The sequence below is a fragment of the Xenopus tropicalis genome, chromosome 3 (genome assembly GCF_000004195.4).
Source record: "Xenopus tropicalis strain Nigerian chromosome 3, UCB_Xtro_10.0, whole genome shotgun sequence".
NCBI lineage: Eukaryota > Metazoa > Chordata > Amphibia > Anura > Pipidae > Xenopus > Xenopus tropicalis.
Window position 1 is genome coordinate 97,691,326 of NC_030679.2, and position 20,226 is coordinate 97,711,551.

Consider the following 20,226-nt stretch of genomic DNA (forward strand, 5'->3'; position numbering starts at 1 on the left):
TAATTGTGTGCTGGGGGTTTCTGTGCTAGGAAGAGGAGGCGGCAGCATATGCATTTAAGGGTATGTCTTAATAAACTTCTTTCACATAAATTAAGGGTGATCAGTGAACACCAACCATTTGGGTATTTGCTGCAACTTTTAGCATGTTATAGAATGGCCAACTCTAAACAACTTTTTAAGTGATCTTCATTATTTATTTTTGATAATTTTTTTATTATTTTCCAGCTTTCAAATGGGGGTCACTGACCCCTGGCAGCCAAAAAAACCATAGCTATGTGAGGCTACAATTTTATTGTTATTGTTACTTTTTTCTATTCATGTCCTCTCACTCAAATTACTCCATGGTTGCTAAGGTAATATGGACCCCAGTAACCAGTGATGCCAAAACTGGCTTCCATTATTGCCCCTCCACCATTTAGGCAAGAAAAACTCCGGCCCTCAGTACCACAGAAGTTGGATAGCGTTGCTCTACACATAGACCGAAGACTGATCCATAAATTGAAAACATGGGATCTCACTAAAGCCAGCAATATACTGTTTGTGGCCATGCCGGGATGGAAAAAAATAAAACATCTGATTGGACAATATAAATGAGCTCTATATCATTATGCACTATTTTTAAAGCAAAATTTCTATCCAGTGTTAATATCATACATTTTATGGAAATGATATATTATATATGCAACAACAAATAATTGCCCTACCTTGTTAGAAAATCTCCTTTCCACTAGGCTACAACTGCTCTTCATAAAAAAAAGCTCCCATGTTGCCAGTTCCTCCCAAACACATGCTCAGAGTGTTCCATTGGCAGACGGGGGGGGGGGGGGGGCTGGGAAATGATTGTTGTGGAAGGCAAGGGGCATGTAATAACGACATCTGTGCTTTTTTTTTCTGCTGAAACTGTCCGTTCAGTTCAGTGTGGATTTGTACTGCACTTTATGAAAAAGTTCCCTCATTCCTAGATATGACCAAAATGCTCTTCAATGCTTGTTATATTCCATATAGAATACTGTTGCTCATTGCCCTCTGTCTATACTGACCCTCTCCAATCCATCAGGCTCCTGCACTTCTACTCCCACTCCAAGTGCTGTCCCTCTCTGGCACTGGATACCTGGCACAGAATTAATATCAGAATCCTTATACTCACTTAACAACAATGGTGCACAACAATGAACACCAGTCATTAGTGTTGGATCTAACCACTCGCCAGCAATAGGCCTACATTGTAACCACACAAATGTTTCCTGATAAGATGGAAAATGCAATTGCCAACAAACTCAAATATGTAGAGCCAACCACCTTATATGATGAATACAGTCTCAAATTCTGTTTAGAGTGATTGAACAGTAACATATACTTTGCTTCCCAGAAGCCTCATAGGATCTAAGTTCCATTCACAGTGCACAACAGAACGATCCACCACTTAAGGTGAATATCTTTAAAACCGAGCATTCCCAATCTGCTTGTTTCCACCTGAGATTAACATCTATCAAAAAGAAGGCACAACCCCCTGAACAGTCAATAAATATTTTACAAAACAGACTGAAAACTCAGCATCACATTTAACTAAAGGGAACTTCATCAGTTGCCTTTAGTGATTTTTATGATTAGCATCTTACTTAACAAAATAACATCATGGGCCAAGTGTAAACCACTTATAGGGGTGTATATTAATATTGGAGACATACTTCACCAGTGATGTTGCCCATAGTAACCAAACAGATGTTTTCTATTGCTTTCTAACTTGTTGGTGACTATTCAAATCAAAATCTAATTGGCATAATGGAATAGCTAAGTTATGCACAATTCCTTGTAGTTGTGTAGATATTAACAAGCATTTTAAATGCATCCATTGCAGTGGAGTGTAATGCTTTACTTGCTCAAGGCATCTCAGTGCCAAGGGATCATAAAAGGCTTCACAACATAGATGGTTTTGTAGTTCGATTAGTATCAGGCAAAAAGAAAACAATTGGTGAAGATTTAAATGTGCATGGATATCCAGAAAATTAATAGATAAGTATAGTAGGCAGGCCAATGAAATGAAGGCCATTTAGAGATCGTGGCAGGTCAGTTGAACTCTATTAGCAGCATGTATTAGGACTGCTTTGTCAGAGGTATAAAAGCTGTGACTGAGGTTTCGTTAGATGTACTTTTACTATATAGGTTTGCTGCCCTCTACTGATTCACTAACGATATTCAATATTTGTTACTGTAGTTTTATGCATCTTCTGCTGTAAGAGGTTAGAAGCCACAGGGCCGCAACCATAAAAAGGTGCAAAGCTGTTTTTATACCAGTGATTCTAATCTAATATCCTCATATTTTACAGCTGGGGGTACATTATAACTTTTGCATCACACACGGTTTGATGAGCAGCATTAAACTACTTTCAGATAAGGAGATTTTGCCAGCAGAGAATTGCAGTGCCGCCTGTTACGGAGTACAATGGAAACCTCCTGTCACTGCTGGTATAGGTTGCTTTCAGCACAAAACACATCAGTGTGCATTTTCAGGATCAAAACCACCTGCACTTTACTAAATGGTGGGCAGAGTGGGCAATTAGTGACACGTTTCTGCTAGTGAAAAACCACCTTATCAATTAATCTAACTGAACATCTTTCATAAATGATTGTACAGCAGTTTTTTTTCCTGTTTTACTGTTCATTTAAGAGCCCAATTATCACTGAATGGAAGAGCGTATAGTGAAAGACATGGGCATGTATATATTGGGTGCATGGGGCCTTTAACACTAGAGGTATGACAGAGTGAAGGTACCCAAAGAGCAAAGGTTGCACAGTTAATGCAGAGGAATAAGGGATATGGCTCCTACAACCCTTCAAGTGCCGGGCCCTTTGATCCTAATGAGACAAGTGTTGCCAGCAAACATGTAACATGGCATAAGTCATAAAAATTAACATAACTGATTTTATTTCTGGCACTTAAAGGGTTAAAAGCTGCACAATACGAATGGTACCAATATGGATAGAGTAACTGTGAGAAATACAAATTACCTTTTAAAGAGCTAAGCCACACACACATAGTTTTCCAGATGTAGTGATGCACCTCAAAATACCAATAAATACAGTCCCTTTCCCACACAGACAAAGGTCTATGAAATGCAGTACCTTCCCTCTAGAAAGATGACATTGCTAAGCTTTATAGCTTTTTGGCCAATCAGTGCCCATGCACCATCTACTTTTAATATCCAAAGTTTTCAGCATTGATACATTATTTTTTTCATTTAAATTACTATAATCTACTAAAGGAAAGATTTCACTGTATTAAGGGATTCATAGAGCCCCCCTTTAAACATATGAATTCCTCTTTTTACCCCTCTCAGTGCAACAGACTTTAAAGCTACAGATTCTACGTCCAGTTTCTTCACGCTCTTGTCCACATCCCTTATTGGCCAAATAAGAAAACTGATAAGAGAAACACCTAGAGCCGAGCCACTACTGTATATGGATCATCAGCTGGGAAGCCATCGGCCAGTTAACTGGGAAGCAAAATATTGGTTCTTCAGCTGTTTAGGTCTTCTTCTGTTCCCAGCTGTCATCACATCCCAGCAGTTAAAATGATGCCAGTTGATATTATATGGGAACTGGCATAAACAGAGCTTCCTACTGACTGACTGTGGTTGCAGGTAGATGGGGACAGTTAGGGGTTATCTGAGTAACCAGTACTAGCTGTGATATAATGCTGCTAAGCACATGGTGTCTGCCACCAATATCAAAAAGAGAAATGCAAAAAATTTTGTTCTTTCAGCATAAAACTTAAGTTTTAATATAATAAATTTAAAATTAAAAATTATTCAGGACCAGAGTTCATATAATCTATATTCAAATTCATTAATAGTTAAAAACAAATTCATTAAATTGATAAGGTTATTGTTCTACCTACAGTGACTTTGTAAATTCATTACATTAATCAAAGCAAATTAATGATACTGAAAGCATACTCCGATATCAGGTGCACAAGTGCCAAGTTGATTACTTATAAAAGAAAAAGCATGTAAGCAAAGTCACTCTTCTAAATGAGGCTGTTCCACATGTGTTCTCATACAGAATGATTGCAGGTATCACGAGCCGCATAGGCAGATTTAACCGCTGCCATCTTGGTGTATTAAAACGGCTTCCCTATGTGTCACCAATATAAACACGCCCAACGCGTTTCGTCATGATCTCGCGTGACTTCATCAGGGGATATCATTATCATACTCAAAGTGCTGTGACAAATATATCTGGCCTGAGCCATAAGATCAAGTTGTGTATTTTTGTGCTGTCAGATGGTTACCTGAGGTGATAATCTATTATTAAAGCAAAAAAAGTGCTGCTCTTTGTGCTTCTATTTGATATTCTTTTCCAGATAGATAGATAGATAGATGATAGATAGATATGCATATGTCTCTATCAGGAACGTGTGTTGTCCTTTGGTGGGTATTATGTGTCCAGTGATGACATCACAAGGGGGTTGGGATACAGACACCACAAAGGGCACAGAGCCTCAAACCATAAGAGCGTATGCACCGCCTTTCTCCTTGGTAAAGCTGCCCAATGGTACATGATATCAATCAGAAACCTATGAGTTTCAAACTGTACTCACCATCTGCAGAAGAAGTTCTTTTGTACACTTGACTTTTTGTTCCAGAGAAGCAAACGGAACATTGCTCAAAGATAACACAAGAAGCAGTAAAATCAGAACATTAATTTCCAACATCTGAAAAGTATTGTCTTTTTTTTAGGTTTTACCTAATCTGTAAACGCAAAGCTACACACCAATTAAATGTACAAACAATCCACAAAACTTGATATTCACAAAACAATTAGGAACATGTTTTTTATTTTAAAACCATTTTATTTCATATATTTAGAAATGTGTAATTTTTAATAACTGCAAAGAAAAAAAAAATCAGCCACACGTGAAGAACTAATAACCGATTAAGAGAATGCAGTGCTGTATCTTCTATAGAGACCGTGCGTATGTGCCATAATAAATTGTCTATTAGTAAAAAAATACATTTCAGGGCACATAATACAGCATCCTTATCACAAATTGCAGCAGGGATAGTTTAAGATATTAATCAAACTACAGAAAACTGAGAATTTATGCTCAGCATTTATAAAGGTAGCAACTTTGTGCATTTTGCTTCAAAATGTTCTTGTGGTGAGTATTGTAGAAATGCTGCTTTATTGCTGCAGATGTTACAAAGTTCAAGGCTCAAAAAAGGTATGAGTACAAAGGTATCCTTAAGAAACTTTCAGTATTTTTTATACAAAAAAGTAAAGCTTAAAAAAGTTAAATTTACAAACCAAAAAAAAAAGAAAGAAACAAAAAGAAAAAAGAAACAAAACAAAAAAAATAAACAAAAAAGTGGTACGCACGTATTTTATATACAGGCATTGTAACAATTTTTTTCAAATGCATAGCAGAAAACATACAATTTCCTTCGGTCTCTCCTGACCAACAGAAGAGGATAATGTTCGTGCTTACCTCAAAAATGAGTTCACAAAATTTCATGGTTTTTTTTTTTGTTTTTTTTCAAATCTTTGTCATTATACATTACCCTAAATATGCGCAAAAAGCAAATGAACTTTGTAATAAAGAAAACTACAAGGAGAATGAAGACATTACATGAGGGTAAGGCATCCCTGCTGGTTAAATGTATAGTAAATGTGTTATTTTACAACTCTATGGAAGCACCTGAACCACAGTTGGTCAACCATTCGTTGACTAAATGGTTCTCTAAATGTAGGGAACGCATTTAAGGTCAGAGCTGAAGGTTAGAATTCTCAAGTTAATAGGAGAGTTAGTTTACCCTGTCCTCAGGCACAAATATTTTTCATTCCTGGCCAAATAGGGTTTTTCTGGGAACAAGTCTACCAACCAGTGGGTTGACTAACTTATAGCAAGACGAGCTATTAATACTCTGCCACAGTTGTAGCAGAGGCATGAGTATGAACAAGATGGCATTATTAGCAGTTTACAATTTTTTGCTGCTGAGGGCCTTACAACACTGGTTTAGCTCTGTGTCACAGATCAGGATCTCAGCACCAAATATGCGAACTCTTTATTATAAAAAAAAAAACCCAACAGGCAGTTTTAGATATCAAATTAAACTAAAAGGGCACAACCAAACATTAAATTTCAAAAGCTCTAGCAATATGCTTGAATGTTATTAGGCAACAACTGAGGTTTAGGGTTATTATTAAGGAAAACTATTGTAGTGTTTGAGCGTTGGTCCTCTGGAGACAAACTAAGCAGCTGAAAGGCATTATTTTATAAAGGACAAGGAAGATGTTTCAGTGGCACCACCTTCACATGCCCATTTGAGGCAGATATTTTGACCATGGCTTTAATATCTACTCCATAAAATGCAAGTTCAGGCAAAATGTCTAATACTATTGAGTTCATTGATATCTTATAATCAGTTAATACTCAATAGGATGTGTTAAGATAAATAATTAAGTCCAAGCTGGCTTCACATTATTTCCGTTCATTACAGTGGAGACTTAGAAGTGGTCTATCAAAACTGAGACACAGTTTGCTCCGACAAGATAGTTGGGGTCGCCAGGAAGTGACTTGTTCTGCCAGTGTTTTGGGTCACCTGTAAACACATTAAAGACAGTAAGAAAAAAGGTTTCAAGGCACGTATTAACATTTTCCATCTCATTGCACACATAATACAGTTCTTGATCGGAAGCAGATTAGCTTCCACACATGGGCAACTTCTCCCACAGAACCAAACCTTTAATTCAGTTGCGTATTATACACCATTTAAAATTCTAATGCTGACCTCTACAGGACATCAGCAAAAATACACATGGAGAGAGGAATTTTTCAAACAGATGAGGTATTATTTTAATTGCAATGGATTATAGAATATGTATAATAAAGTTGATCACCTCTCATATCACCCACATAAAGGCCCCATTAATTACTTAATTAAACAACACCAAAAGGAAAAGTAAAATCACTCGGGGTGGCAAGTTGTAAGCTCTTTTGGGCAGGGCTCTCTTCACCTCTTGTATTGGTTATTGATTGCTTTATGATTCTCTGTATGTTTAATGTATGAAACCCACTTATTGTATAGCACTGCGGAATATGTTGGCGCTTTATAAATAAATATTATTATTACCCTGGTCTGATGAGCCTCTTGCCCAAATCCAGCATGGGGTACTGTTTGAAGAGCACAACAATGCCATCTTGCACCAGACATCCCTGAGTTACCCCGATGAGCACATGTGTAGTACAGCACTTCATTGCAGATTTCTGTACTACACATGTGCCCAGCTTCAGAAGATGCAGGGAATGCCTAAAACACCAGTACAAAAATACACCTCAGACAGTTTCCTGGGCTGGTGCACTTTCAGAAGAAGAGGAGCACCAGCATGAGGTAGCAGCTTAGAGACCCCAGTGATTTTCCTTTTCCATTTATTTTCTAATTAATAATTAGATTCAGCTTTATGCTGGGGCAAAATCCAAAACAAGGGATCATGCAAACTGTTAATGTCTGTTCCCATGAGTCTGTTTAACAAATGTGCTGCTAAGTTGAAGACGTTAAAAAAAATAAAAAAATTATGCCAATTGCAAAAGAAAAACCCATATGGAGGGCGACTCAAACTGCCCAATATGTTGGCTACAATTGGCTAATAGTAAGAGACCTGTTGGGTAACTTTATGGACATGTCTAGCAGGTTGAAGGCAGTAATGGAAGAAGAAAACTGCTTTGTGATATTGTCATAACAGTGTGATGGAAACATGAACTAGGGACAACAGTGCAAGTGCACCTCAACCTTGAAGGGAATGCAATGGTTTAACACACAAGGGAAAGCTTTTCACCTACACAGGGTTATGTTCCTACTATCTACATTTGCAGTAGATATGTTATAATTCTGATTGGTCACTTATTTCATATTATTTAAAGGGGTTGATCACCTTTGGGTTAACTTTTATGATGCAGAGAGTAATATTCTAAGACAATTTGCAATTGGTTTTAATTTGTTTTATTATTTGTGTGTTTTTTTTTTTTATTACTTTGTTTAGGAACTCTCTAGTTTGGAATTTCAGCAGTTATCTGGTTGCTAGGGCTCAAATTACCTTAGCTACTAGGAAGTGGTTTGGATGAGAGACTGATATATGAATAGGATAGAACCTGAATATAAAAATAAGTAATAAACAGTAACATTTGCAATAAAATTGTAGCCTCATAGACCAATATTTTTTTTGGCTGCCAGGGACCATTAATGATTTAAAGTTTTACTTGTACAATGAATTTTGCTTTGTCTTTAACAGCCACAACGGGTGCCTACAAGTAATGGCCCTCTTAGTTAGATGCGATGTGTACACATTCCCATTACAGTTAAGAGAGCAATGCTTCTTATGCTGCTAATTTCAAGAGGACTGGAATATCATCTGTCAGATGCAGAACTAGCACTTTTACAACAGAGATCTTGCAACATGGCTTCTAGTGATAGTAAGTACAGTCAATAAAATAAATTATATTCATGTATGGAAGTTCAGACAGTGTTTATGCACCTTTTTACAAAAGCCCAATTGAATGGGCTCATGTCAAAAAGTGGGGTATATTTTCTCTTTAAGATGACAGATTTAAATTCACTGTAGTAACGACTGTAACACATAGTAACTACAACCTTGTAAAAAAAAAAGTTGTTACAGGTCTAAAATTGAGTGGAGCTCAATTATCAACACCAGGCAAACTTGCAAATGGGCAGTAACATATAGTATTCACTTTTTTCATCTCACTGCAGGTAGAACAATGAAATCAAACATTTTGTTGGTCGCCTTGGGTTACTGCACAGGTGCAAATTTGTCCAGTTTTAAAAAATGAGTTCCAGTGTCCATAATGACCTCTAGCTTACAATACTGGAACTGGTGCACCTATGTAATTATAAAAAGATATTTGTATAGCAAGATCAGCCAAGTGTGAAAAGTTTAAAGTGAATGAAAAAGAAGTCAAATAATCAGATTAAGTAACAGTACAAATTCCTCTTGTGGGTTTAGAGAATCTCAGTAGATGAGAGACAGTATCCAAACGACCCAACAGGACAGAGGGGAAAAATCGTACCCGACGAGGTGTCGGATGATTTTAGAGCAAAAGACCAACCATCAGGAGTCATAGACGCACAGTGTGGTAAGCGTAGCTCCACTGGTTTCACGAATTTTAACCCATGAGGTCCGCACATTACTAATGGACTAAGTAGCGTCTCTCCTGCAAACAAAAAGATGAAAATTAACATCTACAAAAATGCATAAAACAATAAGACATTTAAAACAAAATACAATACACAGACATTTTTCTGAAATTATATATGAAAAAGTTTAGTCTGAACTTTGTGGAAACTTGAAAGTGATGTTCAGCTTTTGCAAAGACCTACCACTTTTTCAAATACTTTTATGTAGCAGAAATAGATTCTTCTCATTTTAATAACCTATTAATTAAAAGGGGGAAGGATACTGGGGGATAGGTGCTTTATTTCTGGCCTACTTTAACTTTTGCAACCCCCATAAAACAGCCTCTTAAAGAGGAGCAAACAGCACCGAGTAACAAATAAATGTGAATAAATGCAACTTGAAGCTGATGAAAAGCAAGTTTTCCACTGAAAAGTTTGTCCTAAAATGTATTAGTACGTTTAAAGAAAAATAATTGCTAGCCTACACTGTACTTATTTTACCTGTATTCAACACCTACTCCAATTTTGAATTCAAAGTACAGGTATTTGGTATATTGAATATTCTTGGTGCTAAATCACCCTTTGCTTACCTTTCTCTTTGTCCAAGGGTGGAAGGATACTGTTATCCCTGCAGACCTTGAAATATATTTCTTGCTCAATGCCATCTGGAATTGCTCCTTGGGGTATGATGATACTGACTCCCGTTTCTATGGAACTTAACACACCTCCATTACTATTAAAGAAGCCTCTAGCTGTTGCTACAACTGTATGTGCATCATCTTCATCGTCATCTTCCAATGCAGAAGGACTGCAAACAGAAAATGTATACTAAATATACAACTTTGGTGAAAGTACTGAATGCCTTTCCAAAACTATTATAAGAATTTTATAAAAATAAGCAATATTGGTAAAATTAATACCCCACATACAATTAGTAGAAAGGTTTTACTGGTTCAGGTTAAGTTGCCTAATATGTTACTGTCTGAAGCCTAGTGAGACAGTAATATCTTGGGCATTTTTTATCATCCCCATGGCCCTTGTTTTGTGTTGTAATCCTCTTTCAAGAATCATAGCTGGATTATAAAGGGAATTCTCCATGTTTATTGACTGATATAAACACATATCATAACAAGTTATACTACACAAGGTAGAGTTCCCTTAGATTAAAACAGTCCAGCTGGAGAACCAACCCTGCATACAAATACCCGCACCATATATCTTGGCATTAATGCAGTAGGACAGGCATATATATACATCAGATTCACACCCTAAGCAATATACACGAGACAACCTTACCTGACTGGGATTGCTTTAGGCACTGGATTAACATTGTTTGGTTGATATTTAGATTTGTTCTCCGTTTGCTTGGATATGCTATCCAGTTCAGAAGAAATTGACGTATTTGATTTTAAAACAGGCTGTGGAGAATTCTGAGGTTTAGTGGGCAGCTCTGGCTTTACTTGTGCTTCATTTGGCAGGAGGTTGTGGTTAAATTTTGGGCTTTCAAACTTGCGTTCAAAGGGTCTCGCTGAATTTGTGTAAGGTTTAGGTGTAAAACGATTGTAGGATGGTGTTACTGTTTTTGGAGCCTGTTCAGTGCCATTTACAGGGCTTTTTTCAGGGAAACTCTTCTGAGGATAGAAGTTTGACTGTACAGTGTCCTCTCTGTTTGATGGTCGGAACAATGTTGGCTTGGCCTGAGTAGGTGGGGGCTCTGGCTTAGACACTGTGGAACTTGGAACCTCCACAGACACAGAGCTGGCTGTAATAGAATGCAGGAACACTTTAGATTGAAAACTTTTGCTCACACCAAATAAAGATGAACATCATACTACAAAAACAATGGAAATAAACATTGATTTTTTTTCAGATGCTTAACTTTTTAAACATTACGGTCTAAAAACAAAACACGTTATTACCTTAAGAAAAAGTGTAATCAGTTTATATAATGCCACTAACGACTGCATTTAACAAAAAACATAATTTGTAACCACCAATGACCACTTAAAATCCTAATTTCATATAACACCCTAGGCTTGATAAGAAAAATGTAACCTACATGCGCCTTATGATTATAGCAATATTACAAATGTCTATAGCGCAACTCGTGCCCAGACCTGCAATCTGTCGATTCTGGCAAATGCCAGAGGGGCTGCTGTAAGATGCCATAGACAGTCGCTATTTATTGAGCTGGTGGGGGCTATTTGGGCCTTTATGTAGCTGAAATGCCAGGGCATATTTTGAAGCCAGTACAGACCTGGCAAAACTGGTTAACGCAAGAAGACACACTAGCTGCAGAGCTTTAAATACTGGCCAAAAGCATGCATCTACAAACCTGAGCAACTGGAAAAAAAAAAACACATTTACAATTTCACAGATTAAATAACCAACATGTTGATAAAGAAAAGTAAATAATATATTATAGTGATATACTTACCTTCTAAATGCATATGTTTAGTGTGTGTTGAATGATTTACAACCACTGGTGAAGGCTGAGTATACTGGTTAGAAGAAGTAACCTGTGGAACTGGATCATAGCGTTTTTCATTAATGGGTCTGTCAAGTGGCTCCAAATCTGCAGGCTTTCCCCTGTTAAAGTTCGAGTAAACATGTCAGGACATCACACAAAACTCTAGGGTTGTAACTACTTAACTGACTTCTCAACATTTTGCTTCAAAAACTTATTAAAAGTACAGGGACAGCATGTATTACATAAAAGCTTTCAATACAAGACAGAATTGAGATGACAGAAAAGAAGCTGACAAAACATAAGGAAGATGGTTCAATGTATTGTTCATTCCAGATGCATGTAATCTCATGACTTTTCCATTAATCTCTTTACTGCTACACATCCTGCAACTGTTAAATTGCAGGATCCATCTTTATGGGCAGCAAATGAGTTAATCAGACGTCTTTCACAATTTACAAACAATAATGCATCTGGTTATTGACACTGTTTTCCCCCAAATCATACATTTATAAGAAACTAAGTGTACTTGAAATGCTAGACGTACACAAATGCCAAATAGATCTTAAATGCTTTCCAAACAAAAATCATCAGCTTTATGTGCACAGTTATAAAGATTCACAAAAATAATATCCAGACAAATATAACAGATTTTAAACATAACAATTACTAACATTTAAAAAATGTTTATAATAAAAGAGAATTGCAACAACATCATAGTAAATAAGTGCCACACACAAGTTATTGATAAATGAAATTAATTTCTGGGTGCACATAACGCTGTGACAAATCTAGGTGTAATGACATCTTTAAGACAGCCTTATGTAAGTCCAGTCTTACCACTTGATGCTCCTTTTCAAGTAGTCATAGCTAGTGTAAGAGCCAAGAAAGCTACGAAGTGGCAAACAAATGTAACAGAAGAACGAAAGAGAAGGGTCATTCTAATCTTAAGTATACCAGGTATTGTAAGATTTTATCTATAAAAGTACAATGGTTCTAAACTAAGCCAGTAGCTATGTATGAGTAAAATATTACTAATGATGGTACATTCAACGGAGATTACTGAGCTTACATCCCACAAGAGAAAGCATTATGCATTCATTTGTTTTCCACCCTAAATCTGAACACCCACCGCACATTTTCCTCTACCCTGTTACAATGCAAAAAAAGTTTTTTTTTTTTTTATTTTTGTTGAAGGATCAAATTCATGTCTGATGGCAAGATGAAGCATTTAGACACCAGTGATCCCTAGTGCAACAACATCATTAAAAGCAATTAGAAAAGAAAAAGTCTTTGAATCATTATATAAGGGCTTAACAAACTGCACAAGTGTATAATATTTTTAAAACAGTACAGTCAGATGCACACTAGTAGAGCGTGTTAGTTATACAAGGAAGGCTTCCTTACAAGATGACTGTATTTTCTCATTACAATACTTTGTATGGAAAGGTATAATTTTCTAACATTTGTCTTGGAAAATGAAGTGTCTTTGCTTATCCTTTTTTAATATACTCCCAATTTAAAGGTAGCTTATGATTTTTTGCTGTCAGGCGAGTGAGCTACACAATCCCTTGCCTTGATGGCTTATTGTGAGAATTCTCTAGCAAACCAGTTTTTATTCTGCACAAAAATAAACCGCCCAACAATCTATCGATAGTAAATTTAAGAGAAAGTGCAGTAAGAAACAGCTCTCAACTGCAAAATGAGTGATTTGACGATATATGTGTATTCTCTATTGACTGCAAAATTTCTAAACAAACACTGAAGGCCCAGGCTATTAGCTGCTTCTGTAACATGTAATATGTTATACGGTTCCTTTATGCAAAGTCCACTTTCTGTAATTGTGACATATTATGTAGATTTTCACCAAATATGAATCATTTTCTAAAATACTTTCTGCCCTCAAAAAGGTGCCAAATGCCACATAATATGCCCTCCCCAAAGAAACTAGCACTGTATATGGTCAACTAACTCAGTCTACCTTGCAGAAATAATCAAATAACTCCAAAAAGAAAAACAAACAAAACAATAGGTAATTGTCAACATTTTTCTACAAAAATTAAGAATTGTTTTTAAAATATGAAATGTTTGAGCAAACCTCACAAAGACCGAGAAAAACAGCCACAACCACCCTATGCAATATGCAGAACAAAGTTGTTTGCTTTATCTGGGGAGAAGCTTACGTGTGGCCCAGTGCATTAATCCTATTCATTCGTCACAATTTTAAATTTAAACAAATGTTCAGAGGAATACTTGATTGTCTGATAAGCACATGAGCCATCAACTGCTGATAACAAGTAGGGCTGGTCATGGCTTTATTGTGTTGTTATAACACTTAGCGGCTAATGAATTCAAGCAGATATTCTTTGCAAAACTACATAACAATTAGTTTTCTTCTCTAACTGGTAGCATTTTACCACAGGTCAACTTTAAGTATTCCATGTAAGTGCATATTAATCAATGCTAAACAGAGCAATTATGGATCAAAACTGGGACACCAACATAATGTATACAACAAAAATGAAGAAAAAAATAAAAACCGATTAAACATGGAGCTCTAACATGTTTAGTTCTCCATTTTCAACATTATTAAATATCCAGCCTTTTTCTTTAGCTTTCAAAAGTGAAAATTTACAGCGTTACACAAAATGCCAAAAACACACACAATACTGACTGAATTAATCATCCCATGGCTTGAGGAGACTGAGGTCATTGAGCAGAATCAGTTAGTTTAAATTTCATGCACTGATAATATTTTAAACTATTTTAGGAGCATGTTCACCACTGAAAAATATTCCAAATATGAATAGACTTGGCCAGGAAAACGATTTTTGCAAATGTTTTTATTTATGCATTGTCTCACATATTTATTTTTATTTTCAAGTGTTTTAAGATTTTTACCTTGCAAGCGGTGTTTCTGTCAACTTCGGCCTCTCTCACCACTTAATAGCTAGGGGGGAGCTAACTGCCATTTACGTAAGGGAAATACAGGCATAAATCATCACTACTCATGTCCCTTATTTTTAAAGCTTATTTGCATGTCTCTGATCTAAATAGCTGACATAAGAGGCAAATAATTCTGGTCTGAACTGGCCCTTACATTGCTAGATTGCAGGGCATCTGGCTAAGAGGAAGCACGGTAACCTAAATATGAAAAGCAAGATCTTTAAAACACTCGATATAAAATAATATAAAAAACAACTGCAAACATATATTTACTGGCAGATTCTGTTCATTTTCAAGGAGAAAATCCCTTTTAAACTAGCAATTATTTAAGAAACGTGCTATGTAAGGAGTACAGTTGTCACCTGGCAGTATCAAATAAAGTGTGTAGCACACTACATTTTGTAGATATTGTATATTTAATCAACTGGTCTGATCGGGAAGATCATTCATATTTAAGGTGGCCATACACGGGCAGATTTAAGCTACCGATATGGCCCCTTTTAGAACGATTCACAGTTTATCTGCCTGTGTATGGCGCCCTCGGACCAGCCTACCCTACCATTAGCTCACTGAAAATTTGTCAGATGTCAATCGGGCAGGTTTAATTTTTCCCTAGGATCAAGGACTTCATCAGCTTGGTGATGTGGTCCTTGCCCAATGGCCTATATCCCCATCATTGTGATACTTAGGTGGGCATATCAACAAAAGATACACTTGTTTGGCGAGGCAGTAAAGTATTTAGAATTTTACTAATCCCTAAAGCATACCAAAGTGTCAAAAAAGGAAAAGAAGAGATTACAATAATCAGCAGAGTAAGCATTACCTTTAAGCTATAATGAAATGTGTGAACCAAATCATTAAATGACTGCAAATAGCAGTTTTATGATGTCTTTTATGTTACTGGTTTCCAATTGCTCCTCTTTTATTTGCAATTTTTATTTTTCTTCTTGCTTTACATTATTATAGGCAGGGGTGCTAAAGGGAGTAAGCAGTTCATCAAATACCAGAGGAAAACACTTTGCTACTTCCTACACTACACCTTTTGTAAATATATACATAATTATATAGCTCTTATAACCTACTGCATGATACACTCAACTGTGCTATGCAAGTCCATCTGTACAGTTAAGCTCCACATCTGTTTATCATGGTGCAATACATTTTGTTCTTCATATTTCCTGCACCTATTATAGGACGTCAAACTCTTGCAATAAATAGTGAGGTTAAGATCAAAAAGGCAGAATTATTGACTGCATTGATATATAATACAGCATAGTAAATCAATAGTACAGTACATTTATCCTTTCCACCTCCTCCCTTTGTAAAAAAAAATGTATTATGCTGTCAAGTATCTGAAAAAAAAGTAAAGTAAAAAGAATCAAGAGGTCTGTGCAAAGAAAAAAATATTGAGCAATATATATGTATGTATGTATATATATATATATATATATATATATATATTTTTTTTTTTTTTTGTTAAAAAAACAAAAAAACAATAAATGTACACTTTGTGCTATTGATAGAAGTTTGGAACAACAAGACTGGCTCCTGGTAACCAAGTATTTGCAGTGTGCAATAAAAATACAACCCCATGTGATTGCACAAAGCTTTAAGGTTCTCACGTCTTCAACCACATATTAGGTAAGAACGGAGTCACAAAAAATAGCTTTAACACATGAAGGGTTAGTTCTTTCACTGCATAGGACCAGGATGAAGGTGCAATGAGGAGGTCACAAAGAGACAAGTGCAGCATGTCAAAACGTACTTGGAGGGGTAGCTGTTAAAGCTAAGTTGGCTTTGAGACTGCGCTGGTTTGGCAGGCTCAGGCAGGATGTTTCCAGACAGCAAGGGTGTGGGCTTTTCAAAGCTTCTTCGATCAAAGTAAGACAGCTGCTTTCGATAGTATTCTTCATCTTCATCGGGGTCATAGTGGTTGGCCCGAATTATATCTTCTGGGGGCTTCACTTGAGGCTTTTGAGGTTCAGGTACTCTAAAAATAGGGGCACAGGTGTTCTAGCAATCTTGCAAAGGCAATCTCAACCAACAATACAGCCATTTGCTTTGTATAAAGGTACCACTGAACAACAATGATTCATGTTTTAAAAAATTAAATGACGAAGGTCAAAATGCCCCCCCCCCCACCTCCGTAATAGCTAATGCTACTTAAAGGGGTTGTGCACCTTTGAGTTAACTTTTAGTATGATGCAGAGAGTGATAGTCTGATACAATTTGCAATTGATCTTCATTTTGTATTATTTCTAGTTTTTTAGTTATTTTATTTTCAGTTCAGGAGCTCTCCAGTTTGGAGTTTCAGCTGTTACTTGGTTGCTAGGGTCCAAGTTACCTTAGCAACCAGGGAGTGGTTTGAATGAGAGACTGTTATATGTAAATAGGAGAGGGCCTGAATAGAACAGAAGTTCCAAAAAGTAACAATAACAATAAAACGGTAGCCTCACAGAGCAATAGTTTCTTGGCTGCTGGGGTCAGTGACCCCCATTTAAAAACTGCAAAAAGCTGGAAGAAGGTGGCAAATAGTTTACTATAACAAATAAATAATGAAGACCAATTGAAATGTTGCTTAGAACTAGCCATTCTATAACATAATAAAAGTTAACTTAAAGGTGAACCACCCCTTTAATTAAAATATATATGTGTAAAGCACATAAGGGGTGGCAACCAAACCTCAACTCGAAAATGCTCAGATGTGTCAGTCACAGAGTTTCATATTTACTTACATTAGCAACGATGACAGGCGAACAGATAGAATTAACATTAAAACAGACATGAAATTACCACTGTTGACAACAATAAGGACAAGCCAGTGATACAGATTCCATTAAAGCTTAAAAAGCACTCACGGTGCTTAACATTAATGTGTCATGCATATATATGATGCAGAGCTCTCTACATACCTATAAGTTGCCTTGTCCTGATCATAATGTGGAACGGGGGCAGCCTTTGTAGCACTTACTTGATTAAGTATAGGTTTAGGTGCAACATCTGGGGCCTGAAAAAACATGTTTTTTTGAGGTTACACAATATCTTTTATTTCAATCCACGTTTAAGATACCATCCCACTGATTAGAATGCGTAATTGTATCAACACCAATTACATACCTTAACAAGAGTGGAATCATTTATATCCTTGTTCTTTTCACCTTGATTAGAACGTTTGTTCTCAAACATTTTCACTCTAGTAAGTACAGACTGTGGCTTCATAGCTGGATCATCGTCTTCTTCAGTTGCTGCAGGAGCAACGGAAGGAGCAGGGGCAGGCAAAGGTTTTGAGCTTGTTGAAAGGAGCTCTGGCTTACTCTGAACAGGTGGAGGTGGCATTGCCTCCATTCTAGGAGATGTATCATACTGCCCTGGTTTTGTGTTAAATACCTGGGTAGGACTATGTTCATAACCCCTTATGTGTTGATCAAAATACGGCTTTGCATCAGAAGACTTTGATGTTGGCACAGAAGGAATGGTTTGAGGTTCAGGTTTGTAACGCATATGCATATCATACTCTGCTGTTGTGGAGTCTTCATAATGTACTTGGGTTGGTTTGTAGTTTTGGGATGGGCGGGGGCGATTGTCATAAGCAACAGGAGGTGGCTCCTCCAATCGAGGCTGCTGAAAGTAATTACGTTCAAGGTTTTCATCAGAGTGCTGTCTAATATTGAAGTCCCTATTGCGTTTACTGTCAAATGGTGGTCTCTGGGGATATGACTGTTTGTCATCATAATAACCCCACTGTTCATCATATGTAGGCACGTGATCATCAAAATTTATTCGAGAATCATAATTGTGGGGAAACTGATCTACATAATCAGAAGTAGAATCATAGCAATAAGACTGGTCATATTCTCTATTCAGTGGTTTCTCTGCATATGCTGGCACGCCATCATAGTTTAAATTGGTCTCTTTTTCATGTCTTTGAATTTGATGGCCAAGCACTTGCTGCTTCATCAAATAATTTTGTCTAGGATTCTCTTCCATAGCATAGGCCTCTTTTCTATAAACCTGCAAGAACAGATTTACATTTTGTAATTGAGAATTGCACGATTTCTTTAGTGATTAAAGCTAAAGGCACAACGCAAGATGGCATAATACGTGCACGATTACCATGCTTTAAAAATCAGAAAGTTTTATTATTTTTATAAATATAGGTGTTGTTGTAAACATTAATACCTGTTATATGAGTATGTGTAATTTTTAGACACAATCTCAGGTATTTGTTCAGGATACACAAAATAACTTTTTAAGAAATCATTTAGATTGAGTATACATGCAGGATTTCTAAGCCATGCAAGAGAAAGGAAATGCTCAGGCAGTGTAGTTCCCAATGATTTAGATGCAGCATAGTGAACTGCTCCAAATATATTTATATCATCCAAGTGCTGCATAACATGTTGATACTATATAAAGGATTATATTTATTGTTACTGGGTAAGGCCAGTAACCAAGTGCAGCACTGCATTACAGGTAACTCCAGTAATCCAATGCTTAAAGGAAAAGGGTTAAAGTTAAGAAAAGTTTTAGATGCAAGTATAAATAAAAGAAGAATAAAGGTGGTGCAGCAAAGTAGTACAGATACCTTTGCTGAGTCAATTTGCACTGGTAAAGATGAAGGTTCTTGGTCTCTTAGTATAATATGAGCTGCCTCAGTGCTTGGTGATCTCAAAAGGCCACCCTGTGATTGATAAGAGCTGTAAGGGGCATGGTTGGGATCCTCCAATCGAACATTATTTAGATTTACCATGGGATTAACAGCAGCAGTTGAAGTTGTATGGTTTGTTTCAGACGACACAGAAAGGTAAGGGGCTGCAGGTAAGGCTTCTGCTTTCTGTAGAGTGTTTAAAATAATTTGTTCATTTAAAATCAATTTTAAAACAGTGTTAAAACTGAAGTGTCTACAGTGCCTACATTCAGTAGATTAAATGAATGCTAATTTCCTATTCTGAATACCTTATAAAAAAAAAAAAAAACAGGCGGTTCACCTGTAAGTTAACTCTTAATATGTTATAGAATTACTTATTCTTAGCAACTTTTCAATTAGTCTTCATTTTATTTCTTATAGTTTTTGAATTATTTGCCTTTTTCTTCTAACTCTTTCTAGCTTTCAAAAAGAGGTCACTGACTCCAGCAGCCCCAAAACAATTGCTTTGTAAGGTTTTTTACTGTTACTTATTATTTATCTTTCTATTCAATCCCTCTCCTATTCATTTTCCAGTCTTTCGTTGAAATCGCTGTCTGGTTGCTAGGGTAATTTGGACCCTAGTAACAGATACATGTTGAAACTCCAAAATGGAAACCACAGGAAATTGCAATTGCAAATAGTCTTGGAAAATCATGCTCCCTGTCATACTAAAAGTTAATTTTAAGGTAAAAAATCCCTTTAAAGAGTGACTTCTAACCTTGTTTTGACCTAAGGGGTCAGAAGTCCTGAACAAAAAGCCTGAAAACCTCTGGCTATGGGGTAATGGCACGCACAGTAATTTCAGACACAACAATTTTTGCAGCCTAAACACATGGTGTCAAGGAACTCAATTTGCTCTCCATGGCTATTGTCACATAGGGTAACAGAGGGCAGTTTTAGGTGCTTTGGGAGTTGAAGGAATACTAATTTTCTTCTGT

The 20,226-nt window shown here is 36.5% G+C and overlaps 1 protein-coding gene across 10 annotated transcripts in view; it reads right to left on the reverse strand.

The window, feature by feature from the left end:
- Positions 1-4,823: 4,823 nt before the first annotated feature.
- Positions 4,824-20,226, reverse strand: part of tjp1 (tight junction protein 1) — a 201,598-nt gene continuing 186,195 nt past the window's right edge. For 2 of the 10 annotated variants that reach the window (XM_031899160.1, XM_031899166.1), the window contains 9 exons: positions 19,187-19,435; positions 17,719-18,612; positions 17,514-17,608; positions 16,367-16,591; positions 11,626-11,777; positions 10,485-10,950; positions 9,779-9,996; positions 9,083-9,226; positions 4,824-6,602 (listed from right to left, as the gene is read on the reverse strand). In XM_031899160.1, the coding sequence (XP_031755020.1) occupies positions 6,508-6,602; positions 9,083-9,226; positions 9,779-9,996; positions 10,485-10,950; positions 11,626-11,777; positions 16,367-16,591; positions 17,514-17,608; positions 17,719-18,612; positions 19,187-19,435 (2,538 nt within the window). In that variant the 3' untranslated portion in view covers positions 4,824-6,507. The remainder of the gene's footprint in view (positions 6,603-9,082; positions 9,227-9,778; positions 9,997-10,484; positions 10,951-11,625; positions 11,778-16,366; positions 16,592-17,513; positions 17,609-17,718; positions 18,613-19,186; positions 19,436-20,226) is intronic. The other 8 variants (XM_031899163.1, XM_031899164.1, XM_031899165.1 and 5 more) reach the window with 8 other exon arrangements.